Below are 15094 nucleotides of genomic sequence, written 5' to 3'. Positions count from 1 at the left end.
ATAAGAGCAGGGGCAGCAGGGATCTCTTCATTAATAAGTACCTGGGAAGTTTGCTGTCCATTTTCCCACGGAAAGAGAAAGAGCAACCTGTCTGGGATCCTCAAAATAAAGCTCTCTCCGTCAGCTGACAAGAGGTTGCAGAGATTAGATGACCCATCGTTTCTATTGACAAAAGGCACCTACTGGAGAAGAGAAGCCCAGGATCCTGGTGATGACCCAGCCTTCCCTTCAGATGGCCACAGGACACAGAGCAGTGGCACCTGCAGCCTCTGGCAGCACTGTCCCTGGGGCAGGGGAAGTGGGGGCAGGACCCCCACTCCCCGTGCTGGAGTGGGGTGCTTCTCCATCACCCCCAGTCTAGGATGCCAAAGTGTCACCAGTTAAACTGCCCTGGACCCTGAATGCTTCCAGCATCCACTAACTAGACTTCATCCCTGACTTCCTGGTGTTCAACTTCTGAAGAGGGGAGCCAGTTTTTTAATAAACTCCCCAAAATACCGAGAGGTTACACCCTCTCCCTATATGTGGGATTCCAAAGTAAATTTCAATCCTATACTACACTAGGAAGTAGCACTTCTCTTGGTAAAGAAGAGGGGAAAAGCCCAACTTAATCCTGAAGGGGCACTCTACTACATAAAGAGGAGGATGGCGTAGCAGGCGCCGATTTACCTGCCCCTAAAAATCAGCCTTGGGCCAATTGGCACACAAGAGCCATATGCTGCTGCTTTTTTTTTTCCGTGATTCATTGGTTGCATATAACACCAGTGCTCATTCCATCAAGTGCCCTCCTTGATGCCCATCACCCAGTTGCCCCGTCTTCCCACCCACCTCCCCTCCAAGAACCCTCAGTTTTTTTCCAAGAGCCATATGCTTCTTGATTCTTGCTTCCCTGCTTTACTAATCAGACTAGAGTTCAATCACCCTAGACATTTTTGGTCACAAAGTTTTTTTTTCTCTCGCTCTCTCTTTCTCCCTCTTTCTCTCTCAACCTCTCAATCTCTCTCTCTTTCCAGAATTCTCTCTTCTCGCCCTCCGCCGCCCGGTATAAGTCCATAGCCTAGAAAAAAAATGAAAAGAAAAAACATTAAGAGGGAACAATGTCTTTAATCTCAAGGAAAGGAGCTTTAAACAAACCTCCTGTGCTGATGCCACCAGGAAGTGTGAGCCAAGCCAGGGCGGTGCCGTCTAAGTGGTCCCCCATCACTTATGTCAGGCCTGGGTGGATCGAGGAGCTAAACAGAAAATGGGATTGTACAGAACTGGAGGCCCACCTGCACTCGAAAGCACACCAGTGCAAATGTATCATATAATCTAGGTAATTACACAATCATTCATGCTGTTTACCTCCACCATGCATGCAGACAATTAAGAGTCAAGTGGGGGAGGGGCACCTGACTGGCTCAGTTGGTGGAATACAATCAGGGCTGTGAGTTGGAGCCCCACACTGGGTGTAGAGAATACTTTAAAAAATAAAATCTTAAGAAAAAAATAAGAGTCAAGTAGGTAGAACTGTAAGACCGACAGCCTGCCCTCAGCCTGGGGAGACTAAGAAGAATCAGAGCTCACAATCAGCCCCCTCAAATCCTCCTATAATTACAGGCATTAGTATCAAAACAGGATCCAGGCATATTGTTGTTTTTTTTTATCATTTTACTCATTAAGAAGCAAGCAAAGGACAACAGCAACATGTGAATTAATGCCTTAAATTCTACCTTCCCCAGGAAAACAAAGACTATAATGTAAGGGACAATCCCACTAAGAAGCTTGGCGAGGAGTCCAGTCTTACTCCTTTTCTTTTCTGGGAGGGAGATTCTGAAATACACAACCTTCCCACCTACAGTGAATAGCATCCCATTGTTATGTAAGTAATAAGATCTCCAACAGGGATGTGGTTTATGGAAATATAAAAATAGTAGGACAGTCAGATATTCCAATTTTACCTTTTGACAAACATTTTAAAAATACATTATTACAAATATAATGAAACCCAGAAACCTATCCAACTAGGAACCCTCTCTGGTCTGTTCTTTCCCCGCTGTAAAATGGAGATTAAAAGTTGCTCTCCTACATCTACCACCTGCCTCAGTAAGGTATATTCTGTTGACATACAAAATTTCCTCAATTCTGTGATGGAAAATTGTCTGATTCAGTTAAAGAACTGTTTGTTAGAAAGTTAATATCTGTTATCTTCTGGTAATGGACTCTATTCTTACTTTCCTTGGGAGGATTGTCTATGATGGTAATATAATCAACCCCTGGGGTTATATTCCCTGATCCTCACGCTGCTCTGCACCTGCGGTTTGCCTTTTGTCAGAGGTGGGCGTGCAAACCGGCAGGTGGGGGGGGAGGGGGGAGAATTCAATGATTTATTTCTCATGTGAACTGGGGGAGCCCTTTATTCCACCTCCTGAAACTCCATTAAAAGCCGTTGCTGTCCCTGGACGACCACAGAACAGGTTCATCAGCAGGGAGCCAGCATGGCCAGGAAGTCCAAATTTATTGACTACATTGACGAAGCTTTGGAAAAATCAAAAGAAACTGCACTTTCTTGCTTGTTTTTCACTCATCAGGGAATTCCGTACCCAATCACCATGTGCACCTCAGAAACTTTCCAGGCCTTGGACACCTTTGAGGCCAGAAGTGATGACATAGTGCTCGCATCTTATCCAAAGTGTGGTAAATGACAAATCATTTTCTACAAGGGCACTTTCTCATCGTGAGTAGTTGGGCAGGGTGCAAGGCCAAGGTCGGGGAGGAGGGCAGTTCATCGCTGCATGAAGCTAGCCAGAAAGCAGTGGGAGGATGATCAAGACGGTCAAGAGCAGGGGCGCCTGGGTGGCTCAGTCGTTAAGTGTCTGCCTTTGGCTCAGGTCATGATCCCAGGGTCCTGGGATCGAGCCCTACATCAGGCTCCTTGCTCCTCAGGAAGCCTGCTTCTCCCTCTCCTACTGCTTGTGTTCCTTCTCTCGCTGTGTCTCTGTCAAATAAATAAATAAAATCTTAAAAAAAGAAAAAGACGGTTAAGAGCATAACTTGTGAAATCAATCACTAGAACTGCTAGATTTAGAAACCTCGGTGTCTGAGGGAGGAGGTCTGCTGGATGATGGATGCAGAAAGGATTCATGGTGGGGCTAGCTACCAGAAAGGTGAATGCAGGAAAGTCCATTTGCTATCAAGCACTGACAACAGTAAAGATTTTCATCTTGATTCTCGACTAAAGACAAAAGCATGCCCATATCTATAATACATATGATGATTTCCACGTAATAGATTATTTTTCAGGATCAAACATCATCAATCCTTTAGTTTTGCAAACCAGTTTTACATGGTGATTCATCAATGGAGGATGAGACATTAAGAATCTAAATTCTCCTATTTCATAAAATCTCACAATCTACTTTTGATTTTTTTTAACTGGCATCATGTATTATTTCCCTTATGTTAATGAATATTTTCTATAGGAGTATTATAATTTTGATTTTATTAAAACCCAGCATCGATTAACAGAAAAATATCACTTAGGTTTATTAAAGCCATCTTCATCTGATATTTTTCTGTTAATCGATGCTGGGTTTTAATAAAATCAAAATTATAATACTCCTATAGAAAATATTCATTAACATAAGGGAAATAATACATGATATATAATAAAAAATCATTTCTATAACATAACATTGTTCTGTAAGGAACATATGATAGATTCAAGAAACATTGCCACTTGTTAAAGGAAAAATCTGAAAAATAAGATAACTTGAATTTTGTACTAACGTAAGAAGTGCTGTTTCCACAAAACTCTTTTATAGCCCAGTTTATTTCAAATGCACATTGTACATACCACAGGATGGCTGTAGGTTTTAATTTTTATGATATATATGTGAAAGTAACATGCCTTTGCTATATCAAGACTCCTTAATGAGCTTTCTTTGTTTTTCTTACAGGTTCAAATTGGATTCTCCACATCATTAGTGAATTGATATTTGCTGAATCTAAAAAAAAGTATGAATATCCAGAATTCCCAATTCTTGAATGTGGGGACCCAGAAAAATACCAGGTTAGTACAAAACAGCCTTTAAACTTATAGTAAATTATCATAGAAAGAATTCTTCCGTTTGGGGGATATTTTTAGTTTTGTGTTCAGAAAGTACAGTACTTAAATCATGGCAGCTTATTTTGTGCTTACCATATTATCCCAGCACTTTTCAAGGATTATCTCATTTCATGGCGAAATAACCTCATCACGATTTTACAAAAGATAAAACCATTAGAAACTTACCCAAGATCAAGGGGCTAATAAATGGCAGGGCCAGGATTTGAACCCAAGTTTTCCAATTCGAGCTTCTTAACCTCTGCACAGCCGACTTATAAAAGAAAAATAGGAGGGAAAGCAAGCCGAGAAACCTGAAGAAAAATTAAAACCAGGGGTGCCTGCCTGGCTCGTTCAGTAGAGCATGTGACTCTTGATCTCAGGGTTGTAAGTTTGTAGCCCCATTTGGATGTAGAGATTACTTAAAAAATAAAATCTTAGGGGCGTCTGGGTGGCTTAGTCGTTAAGCATCTGCCTTTGGCTCAGGTCATGATCCCAGGGTCCTGGGATCGAGCCCTGCATTGGGCTCCCTGCTCAGTGGGGAGACTGCTTCTCCCTGTCCCTCTGCCGCTCCCCCTGCTTGTGTTCCCTCTCTCGCTGTGTCTCTCTCTGTCAAATAAATAAAATCTTTAAAAAAAAAAAAATCTTAGGGGAGCCTGGGTGGCTCAGTCAGTTAAACAGCCAACTCTTGGTTTTGGTTCAGGTCATGATCTCAGGGTCTTGAGGTTGAGCCCCAGTCTGGCTTGGCACTCAGTGTGAAGTCTGCTTGTCTCTCTCCCTACCCCGACACCCGCTTCCCCCACCGCCTGGCACGTGCTTTCGCACTTTTGCAAATAAGTACAATCTTTATTTTAAAAAAAAATCTTAAATAAATAAAAATAAAAAGCAAAATCTTAAAAAAAAATTTAAAACAAAAAAGCTTTGTCTCTGAAGACAGAGAATTGGGTGGGATGCCAACAGGAGGGTTCCTCTAAGGCCCAGATAATCCTACCCTCAGTTTATGTCAGCAGTCCCCAGACGTTTCCAGGAAGACATTACCTTTAATGTCCCTGCCTCCGGGATGACTCAAGTAGTAGCTGAGAGAGTAAGTCACTGGTGTGTGTAAAGGTTCTAACAGGTCATCCTACCTGTTCTAATTCACCTTACCATATATTATTACTCACTTTATCAGTATAATTAAGTGGGGCTTGGGTGTGAGACAGGATGCTCTGGTCCCTGCCAGGGAAGGCAAGAAAAAGGTGGGAGGAAGGATCTGCCTGAGGACTTCAGGGCTCGGATAGGACAGGTGAGAGGAAGACCATCCCTGGCCCTGCCTAGACACACCAGAAATGCATTCGGGAAGGGAAAGCTGTATTCAAGGGGGAACCACAGTCTCAGCAAAACTTTGAGAAGTGTTTACTACCAAGACTCCCAACAAGCAGACGGAAGAGCTGGGTTACTAAGAAATAAGTCATTGAATTGAGACTTAGAAAGTGGTTTCTGGAAAATGACAGAGACACTTGGCATGATGACAAATATAAACTGAAAAGTTGGATCTTAGGTGGAAGGAAGCCCATTTCCGTGGATCGGACTAAAGTCACAAAAAATCGCATGCAAATGAGATGTACGTGGACTGAGGGGTGGGCTGGAGTGGGGGGTAAGTGTGCATCCTGCCTGTGGTTGGCTGCAAGCTCAGGAGGTATCCGAGGCGCTAGCAGCCACATCAGGGCCCAGACGTGGGCGGTCAGGACTGGCTCAGGATGTGTGGACAGGAGTCTTCAGCAGCTTTTTCCTACGTAAGAAACGATGGGCCAATGAAAAGCCCCACTGGTTTCCCCCTGTCCAGGCCATTGCATAACATTTTTTCTAAAGAGGGTGTTTAGCATCAACTTTACAATTGATGCTAACATTTACCCAGTTTTCCAGCTTTTCTGAAAAGTAAACTCTATACCCAAAGTGGGGCTCGAACTCACAACCTGGAGATCAAACGTTGCATGTTCTGACTGAGCCACCGAGGCGCCCCTATTTTAAAATGGAAATCAGTAAGAAGATGAGATTTACTCAGCAGTTACTCACTTTACAGAAGACTTTCCTAAAATACATATATTTTCCTGGGATGCCTGGCTGTCTCAGTTGGTGGAGCATGCAACTTGATATCAGGGTTGTGGGTTAGAGCCCCACATTGGGGCATAGAGATTACTTAAAACATAAAATAAAATAAACATACAGTCTACGTTGCTTATAGTTTGGCCATATTACATTTTCATCGACATTTTATTATATGCATATCAGTTTTGTTACAGTTATTTCTCATTTTCTCCCTGGGTATTTTTCTAATCCTTTTAGGAACTTTACCATTTCTCATATGTCTTGTGATTTTTGGCCGTGCAGTGTAGTGGAAACAGCACACTACAACTTAATCGGAAAATCACCACCTGTGCGATTTTGTACAAAGCACTTAAAACCTCAAAGCCTATTATTAATCTCTAAAATGGGGGTTATAATACCCACCTGAGAGGATTGCTGTGAATGAATGTAAAAGTGACATTCAAAACTAAAAATTAGGACAGTTTGATATAAATTAAGTATTATGACTATTAACCACCACTTGGACCCATATCATTGACTTAAATTTTTTTTAAAGATTTTATTTATTTATTTGACAGCGAGAGACACAGCGAGAGAGGGAACACAAGCAGGGGGAGTGGGAGAGGGAGAAGCAGGCTTCCCGCCGAGCAGGGAGCCCGATGTGGGGCTCGATCCCAGGACCCTGGGATCATGACCTGAGCTGAAGGCAGACGCTTAACAACTGAGCCACCCAGGCACCCCTTAAATTTTTTTTTTAAAAAACCTCATTTTATTTTTTGCCCTTGCTTGAGTTGGGATCTCCACTAAGTTTTTACAGAACAATTGGCTATAAATATCTAAATATCATTTTATCACTGGAAATAATGTGACCAAGCAGTGAGTGACCTCTACAAGTGTGGAAATAAACTTGAAGCTTTAGCCCATATAATGTACTAAAGGCCTAATATTAAGATGAAACCCTTACCCCTGGCAGATTAAGCAGATAACTTCATTTTTTAAATTATCAGTGGAAGTGGATACACACACACAAATAATCAATGACTGAGTCCTCACACTGACAAGAATTTCTCTTGTAAAATATTTCTCAGATATTCAAGTGACTGTGCACTTTCAGGTTCTGTTGGGATATTTGAATGGAAATTTAAAATTTTGTTCATTTATTTGTTTATTTATTTGAGAGAGAGAGAGAGAGAGAGCATGAGTGGAGTGGGGGTGGGGGAGAGGGAGAAGCAGGCTCCCTGCTGAGCAGGGAGCCCAAGGTGGGCCTTGATCCCAGGACCCGGGGATCATGACCTGAGCTGAAGGCCAAATGCTTAACTGACTGAGCCACCCATATGCCCCTGGAATTTTTTTGGTAAAAAAAAAAAAAAGCTAGATATTAAAAACAGGTTTGGAGGAGCTATGAAAAACTTAAATATTTCTGTTAAAGACCTTGACTATAGAAGAGAGCCAAATTAAGTCAAAGAGTAGACCGCAGATTATGAGCTTGTCTTGAACACAAGAATTTGATGTGATTTCGAGAAAAGGTAAACTTTTCAAAAAACGACCAAAAAAAAAAAAAAAAGATAAGCCAGTTCCTATAAGGAAGTCCAAAAGGACGATTTAAATTATTTGTTTATGATTTTCTCCATTCTTCACCCCCACAAAGCAAGAAAACAGAAAAAAATTAAAAATTGGAGGAGGGGCGCCCGGGTGACTCAGTCACTTAAGCATCTGACTCTTGATTTTGGCTCAGGTCATGATCCTAGGGTTGTGAGATAGAGCCCAGCAGCCCCCCCGCCCCTCCCCCGCCCCCCGCAGGGATCCCTGCTGGGGGTGGAGACTGCTTAAGATTCTCTCTCCCCCTCTGCCCTTCCCCCACCCCTGTGCACAAGCGCACTCTTCTTTTCTCTCTCTCTAAAACAAAAAACAAAACAAAACAAAAATTGGAGGAGGAAATGGAAAAAGCATAACAATAGCGATGCTTGAAACTACCATTCAGATACTACACTTAAGGGTGATTGACCATAAGACACACACACACACTTTCACTTTATTGTGTATATTTTTAAGAGAATGAAACAATTTCCATCGCCAAGGATTTTGGCAACTCACCTCCATTATGACAAATTACCTGGGTCCATCTTCAAGAATAAAGCCAAGGTGAGTGTCCCTTCTTACTCATATTTCAATTTGAAGTTTTTAACGTCTAGATATTGCCTTTCTGAGCTATGTGATGAAGTTTGCATCTTTAGAATTTTAATAAATGAACTGTGAGATTTAGTATTTCTTATGTTGTTTCTTTCTTCAGATTATATTTGCTATTGTTTCATGCAAAGCAAATGCATTTTCAGCTGGGATATAAAACATATACCTAGAATTGAACATATTTTAAAATCTGTTTTATAGTGAATAGATTTCAGAATCCCACTAAGATATTTAGAGTGTTTACAAAACAGTACAATCTAGGAAAACAAGCAGAAGGGTTTTTTGTTGTTGTTGTTGTTCTTTCTGGTGAGCATTATTTACCTGAGGTCTGAAACATTTTATTTCTGAATTTCACATATAATAGCAAACTTCGTGTCATGCGTACGTAACAATAGGTGCGTTGGTTACTCTTATCACTGTTTGATCTTCTCCCACCAAACTCTGAACATTATTTTCATTTTCCTTAATATTATTTTGCAATTTTTACTTGGCGTTTTAACTTCCCAGGTCATGCCCTTATGACGATTCTAACGAGTTTGCTCTTTTTTCCTTTTCGATATCTTCTACATACAACTCTTTTTACTAAGTTCATTAGCAGAAGTTCTCTGCTACAACATCAATCTGCTTTTTCTTCTTTTTTCTCCCTTCTCCCCAAATTTCTCCATCTGCTACCCCCTCTTCTTCAATTTCTTACTGTCCTTCTTTCTCTATATGTTAACAAAATTAAGTCGTATACAGGATTACACAATGATATTGCTCACCCCTTCACTTTTCCAAAGTTCAAAACATAGACCTGAATAAACTAACTTAATTTTCTTTCCCTAGATATTGGTGATATTTCGAAACCCTAAAGATACAGCAGTATCTTTTTTCCATTTCCACAATGATGTCCCTGATATTCCAAGCTATGGCTCTTGGGATGAATTCTTCAGACAGTTCATGAAAGGACAAGGTATAGCTGTTGGCAAAATAATTCTTACTTCAACAGATGACCACATTAAGTACAAAAAAATCAAATGTGTCTTACAGTAAAGAAAGAAGATTAAGGAGGATCCAGGAACCGAAAAGTTGCTTTTAAATGAAGTTTTATAGCACCACTAGTTCTGTTCATCAAACAATAATACATTAGTGTTTTTAAAAATAATTTAGGCAATTCATATGTTGACTATGAGTAGGGGGTGGGCATCGAACAGACATGGGACAGGGGCACCTGGCTGGCTCAGTGGGTAGAGCGTGTGACTCTCGAACTCAGGGTTGTGAGTTCGAGCCCCATGTTGAGGGATAGAGATTACCAAAATAAATAAATAAATAAATAAATAAATAAATAAATAAATAAAAACTTAAAAAATAATAATAAAATAAAATTTAAAAATCTTAAAAACCCACACCTAAGATATTCGTTTGCCAGAAAGGAAATCAGCTTTGCTAGACCATGTTGTTGTTTCACCTCTGGTTATTGCTAACTGCAATTACTGATGCTCCAGGTACTAACGTAGGTGTTGTATGTGCATAATTTCGCTTAGGACCGTAACAAACTATGAATAAGGCAGTAGTCGCCCCTTGCACAAGTTAAATCACTTGCCAGGGGTCCCACTGCTTATAGGTACTGGTGACTCTGCCCCCCATGGGTAGAGTGGCCAGAGATTAAAGATGCCTTCTCTGACTCGTGGCTCTCTTGAGTCTTACAGGGAGTAGAAGGCAGAATTAATGCCAGATGACCCTAGAAAGGAAGTTGTTGACAGGTCGCTCCAAGAGGACCACTTTTGAAGGTGACCAGCCCAGCAACCACATGCATGGACACTGGGTGCAGTCAGTACTGGCCCCAAAGGAAAGATGAAGTATGGGGATTGGGGTGTAGGAGAGAAAAAAATAGTGCACGGAAGGTGCTTATGAAGCACCTTGAAGAAAGTTTAGTTTGTCTGGAAACCACTCACTGAGACTGGTTGGAGGAGGCAGTCAAGGCAAGTCTGAAACTGCCCCCCATTGATGACATGAGAGGGCATTTAGTGATGAGAAGCTGTCATCACTGGAACAATCTATCGTAGGAAATCTTTGTGGCTCTAGCCACTCTTTCAGCCTAATTATTTGATTGACAATGATAAAATGTGCTGGGCTTAACTTGAATAAAGTGTCTGCCTTACAAACTTGTTAAATTCAACCCAGGGAGGAAGCTCAACGTACTGGGAAACATACAGGATTTGGAATGAGAGGTCTGGATTGGGCTTCATCACTTACTACTATATATTATAATTAACATTAGAGAGAATAAAATACTTACCACTTACTGAACAATTACTACATGCCAGGCACTATATGCTATCCCTTGCATACGTTTTTAAATTTCATTTCTCATAAGAACCCTACGAGGATAAATACTATTATTGTCCCCGTTTTATAAAGATGGGAATAGAGGCATAAGAAGGTCACGCAGCCATTAAGTAGCAGAACTAGAACATTTTTAGATTAATTAATTAATTTTTAAATTTAAATTCAGTTAATTAACATATAGTGTATTATTAGTTTCAGAGGCAGAGTTCAGTGATTCATCAGTCTTATATAACCCAGTGAGCAGAGCTAGAACTTAAACCCATGTTCAAATCACTCATGCCTCGGTGATTTTGAGCAAGACATTTGATCGCTGTGAACTTTGGTTTCTTTACTTCTAAAGTAAGGAGAAGAGTATCCGACCTACAGGAAGTGGGACAGTATAGCATTTTGTTTGGTAGCCCTAGCTTTTGTGTCAGACAGTTGTCGAAAGATGACAATACCCATAACTTACTAACCCTGTGACCTTGAAGTGGTGACTTAGCTTCTCTGGGTTTCTATTTCCCCATCAACAAAACAGGTTTAAAAATTGTTAAAACCTATCACATTGGATTGCTTTAAAGATTGAAGGATAAAATGTACCAATTAATAGTGTATTTGGAAGAATAGAAAACCTGACCACAGGGGCCTAAATAGATTGTGTTTTATTTTTCTCACTAAACAAGAAGCCTGAAGGTAGGCAGCTGGTTCAGCTGCCCAGCCCAGTGATGTCAGGCCAACACCTCTGACATTCCCTTGGCCTCTCCCTTTTGCCCCTTTTGCAACATACTCTCAAGTTGGCTACTGTCCTTCCAAGCATCCCCTTCAGTTCACGAAGAAGACTTAACAAGACAGCAACAGGTTTGCTAGAAACCTTCCAGCAGACTCCTGCTTGTGTCTTGCTGGCCAACCACAGCTCTGAGAGAGGCTGAAAAACAGGAACCCAAATTCTCACAGTTGGCTTAGACCCAAGCAATCAGTTTGGGTAGCAACAAAAACGGAAGTGTATCGGATATGGGTATGAAACTTACAACTTATTTGCCACAACAAATAAAACATGTAGAAACAGCCTGGCTCAAAGCAAGGGCTTCATGATAATGATAATAATTATGAGAATATTACTATTATTAATGATATAGCAATAATGGTTAAAATTTGTTGAGTGGATACTATAAATCAGGGGCTGTTTTAAGCATCTGATATGTGTTAATTCACTTAAACCTCCTAAAAACCCCATTTTACAGATGAGGATCCTAAGGTACAAATGGGTTTAGCAAATTGCTCAAAGTCACACAGTCCGCAAGCAGCACAGCTGATCAGTGTCTCGATCTGCACTGTCCAGGATGGGGGCCACTAGCTACATGTGGCAACTGAGCACTTGAAATGTGACAAGTGCAATCGAGGAGCTAAATTTTAAATTTTATTTAATTTGAATTAGCTTAAATTTAAACTTAAAAACAGATACTCAGTTCAGTTATTGGAGACTTTTAAATAAGTTTGGTACAAGTTGAGTGTATGAATCTACTTTTTCAACCAAAGTTTTAGAAATCGAAAAATACATCAAGTATTTTTTAAACGATTTTATTTATTTATTTGATGCACAGAGAGAGAAAGAGCACAAGTAGGCAGAGTGGCAGAGGGAGAGGGGAGAAGCAGGCTCCCCACTTGAGCAGAGAGCCCGATGTGGGGCTCGATTGTAATAGAATTTAAATAAAATAAAAATTACAGTTGTGGTTTGCATTAAATTTCTATTGGGCAATGCTGATCTAGATAATATCTGTCTCATCATTTCTTTCTTTCTGGCACTGTCAGTTTTCATGTATCATTCACTATTTCTGGATTATTTTATTCACCTAAATATTCATGAATGTCTGATAGTTTTTATCAAACCACTTTTGCAACTAGCTTAGTTGTGTTATTATTTATGAAAATAATAAAATGAATAGAAATCTGACAATAGGAATGGTTTATGCCAATTCTTTTGGAGCAGAGATTTGTAATAACAAATAAACATCTTGTTTGAGGGGTGCCTAGGTAGCTCAGTCGGTTAAACGTCAGACTCTTGATATTGGCTCAGGTCATGATCTCGGGGTCATGAAATCAAGCCTCTCGTGGAGCCCTTTGGTGGGCTCCTCGGCGAGAAGTCCGCTTCTCTCTCTCTCTCTCTCTCTCTCTCTCCCCCCTCTACCCCTCCCCCCACTGGCATGTGTGCTCTCTAAAATAAATAAATCTTTAAAAAAAATCTTGTTTGAGCATATACACATATGTATAGTTTATATTTTAGAGCATAAATTAACCATCTATCATTTTAGCCTCAGTTATTTAAAATTCCTTAAGAATTTTTTTCCCTGTGTTTTTAGTTTCTTGGGGAAGTTATTTTGATTTTGCCGTTAATTGGAACAAACATCTTGATGATGAAAACGTTAAGTTCCTGTTATATGAAGACCTGAAAAAGGTGAGATTATGATTATTGACATTCTATGGCAAAATTTCTTATAAAATATAACATGGAGCACTTACTTTTAATGTCTGGTTGTGTGAATATTGTATTCAGTTAAAAAAAAAATATTCCAAATATGTGGGACAGGCTAGGAAAAAAATACAATGCATAGGGGCTTAGGTTGTTTATTAAACAGAAATAAAATAATGGTTAGCAACTTATGATTAAGAGTGGCTGCTTTATTTTCTGCTATGATAGATGGTCCAATTTAAGAATGGCAAAAATAGTAGGTAGGTTTCAGTTGAGATTTAATTGAATATGCATTTGGCTGTGAATTGATTTTTCCATATGATGTTATTTTTTTTAATTGTTTATCCACGAACATTTAGTGAGTGAGTGCTCAGCATTGTTCTAGGCCCTTGTGATACATCAGTGAACAGGCCAGAAGAAGTTCACTGCTCTGGAGAAGCTTACCTTCTAGCTGAAGAAGGCGGTGAGAGAAAATGATAAATAATAAACACAATATTTTTTTAATGTTTATAATATTTAAGACAAAAATGGCATAGCTGATTAAGGAAAATTGGAAATGTTAGGTAGGGGTGGGGAACTGGGATGCTGCACATATCCCAGTATAGAATAGGGTAGTTGGCGGAAACCTCATGGAAAGTAAGTGATTTGAGCAAAGATCTAAAGAAGAGAGGGAGTGAGCCAAGTAGGTAATTGGAATAAGAGCTTTCCAGGCATACACAATCAACTGGAGCAAAGGCTCTAAGGTTGGAGTGTTCCTGGCATCATTAAGTGACATGAAGGAGGTGAATGTGGCGGGGTCAGTAGGGTTGAACCTGGGGAGATTAACCAATGAGAACAGAGGCAAGGGAATGAGGTAGAGTGAAGTATGGGAATCATGTGGCAGGCCATTGAAATTCCTTTGGCTTTCACTCTGAGTGAAATGGGAAGCCATTGTAAGAGAAGAAGAGTGATAGGAATTGGTGTGTTTTTAATAGGTTCATTCTGGTTGGTGTATGAGAACGTACTAGGGAGAAGCAAAGACAGTGTAGAGAAACCCATGAAGGGAGTATTGCAATAGTCCAAGCAAAGGAAGATGATGGCTCAGGCCAGAAGGGGCAGTGGCAGTGATTAGTGGTTGAATTCTGAATATATGTTGAAGAAGAGTTAATAGGATTTCCTGCTGGACTGAACGGAAGAAAGAGTGGTGAGAGAAAAAGAGAAATCAGATAAGACTCCAATATTATTGGCCTGACCAACTGAGAGGATTGAGTTGTCATCATTTGAGTAGGAGATGCCAGTAGGTGAAAGCGGGATTGTGGGAAAGATCAGGGGTTTGGTTTTGGGTATGTTTAGTGTGAGATGTTTATCAGTCATCTAAATGGAGGGGTCAAGTAGGCAGTTGGGTATAAAAGTCTTGAATGAAGAGAGAGTTCTGGGCTGTATAAATTTGGCACATGAGATTACATACCCATGTATGTAAGTTACAGATGGAGAAGAGAAGAAGACCAAGGACTGAGCCCTGGAGTCCCCCATAGAGAGAGTTTGGGAAACAGGGGGAATCAGCAAAGGAGACAGAGGAGTGGCTATTGAGGTAGACAGGAAGCCAGGGTCCTGGAACTCCAGTGAAGAAAGTATGTTAAAAAGAAGGGAGTATGTCAGATGCTTTCTAGTGGAAGTGAGTTCTTAACACCAGTCTCCCCTGAAATTCTTATCAAAGGAAAGTATAACTGAACCTGTCCCTTCCGTTGATAGAGTGCATCTATGAAACATGAAAGAACATACCAATTTAATCTGTTCTCCTTCTAGCCAAGAGTAATGTCTCTAAAACTTGTGTTCTATGGAATGTCAGTGTTGCCCAGATGTTAATAATTCTTGCTTAGAGGTTGCCTATTCAAATGGATTTGGGGACTGCTACTCCTTTGGGACGTTCACACTGTAGCTGGCATAGTAAAGATTCAGAGATCCTGTAGGAAAAACTAACAAAAAGGTTATCTTTATTTAAC

At 40.3% G+C, this 15094-nt stretch overlaps 2 protein-coding genes across 2 annotated transcripts in view; one reads left to right on the top strand and one right to left on the bottom strand.

Moving 5' to 3' along the window:
- Positions 1-854: 854 nt before the first annotated feature.
- LOC148163514 (uncharacterized) overlaps positions 855-15094 on the bottom strand; it is a 25322-nt gene continuing 11082 nt past the window's right edge. The window contains exon 4 of the transcript XR_015768923.1: positions 855-1057. The gene's annotated coding sequence lies outside the window, so the exon portion shown is untranslated. The remainder of the gene's footprint in view (positions 1058-15094) is intronic.
- The window catches only part of SULT6B1 (sulfotransferase family 6B member 1), a 15894-nt gene continuing 3277 nt past the window's right edge, over positions 2478-15094 (top strand). The window contains exons 1-5 of the mRNA XM_028117122.2: positions 2478-2676; positions 3939-4051; positions 8204-8293; positions 9164-9290; positions 13003-13097. Of these exons, the coding sequence (XP_027972923.1) occupies positions 2478-2676; positions 3939-4051; positions 8204-8293; positions 9164-9290; positions 13003-13097 (624 nt within the window). The remainder of the gene's footprint in view (positions 2677-3938; positions 4052-8203; positions 8294-9163; positions 9291-13002; positions 13098-15094) is intronic.

This window comes from Eumetopias jubatus, unplaced genomic scaffold (assembly GCF_037043125.1).
Source record: "Eumetopias jubatus isolate StellerSeaLion01/CBP00866 unplaced genomic scaffold, mEumJub1_p1.0 scaffold_9, whole genome shotgun sequence".
Taxonomy (NCBI): Eukaryota; Metazoa; Chordata; class Mammalia; order Carnivora; family Otariidae; genus Eumetopias; species Eumetopias jubatus.
Note: the sequence above shows the minus strand (reverse complement) of the source record. Positions and strands in the feature narration are given on the sequence as shown.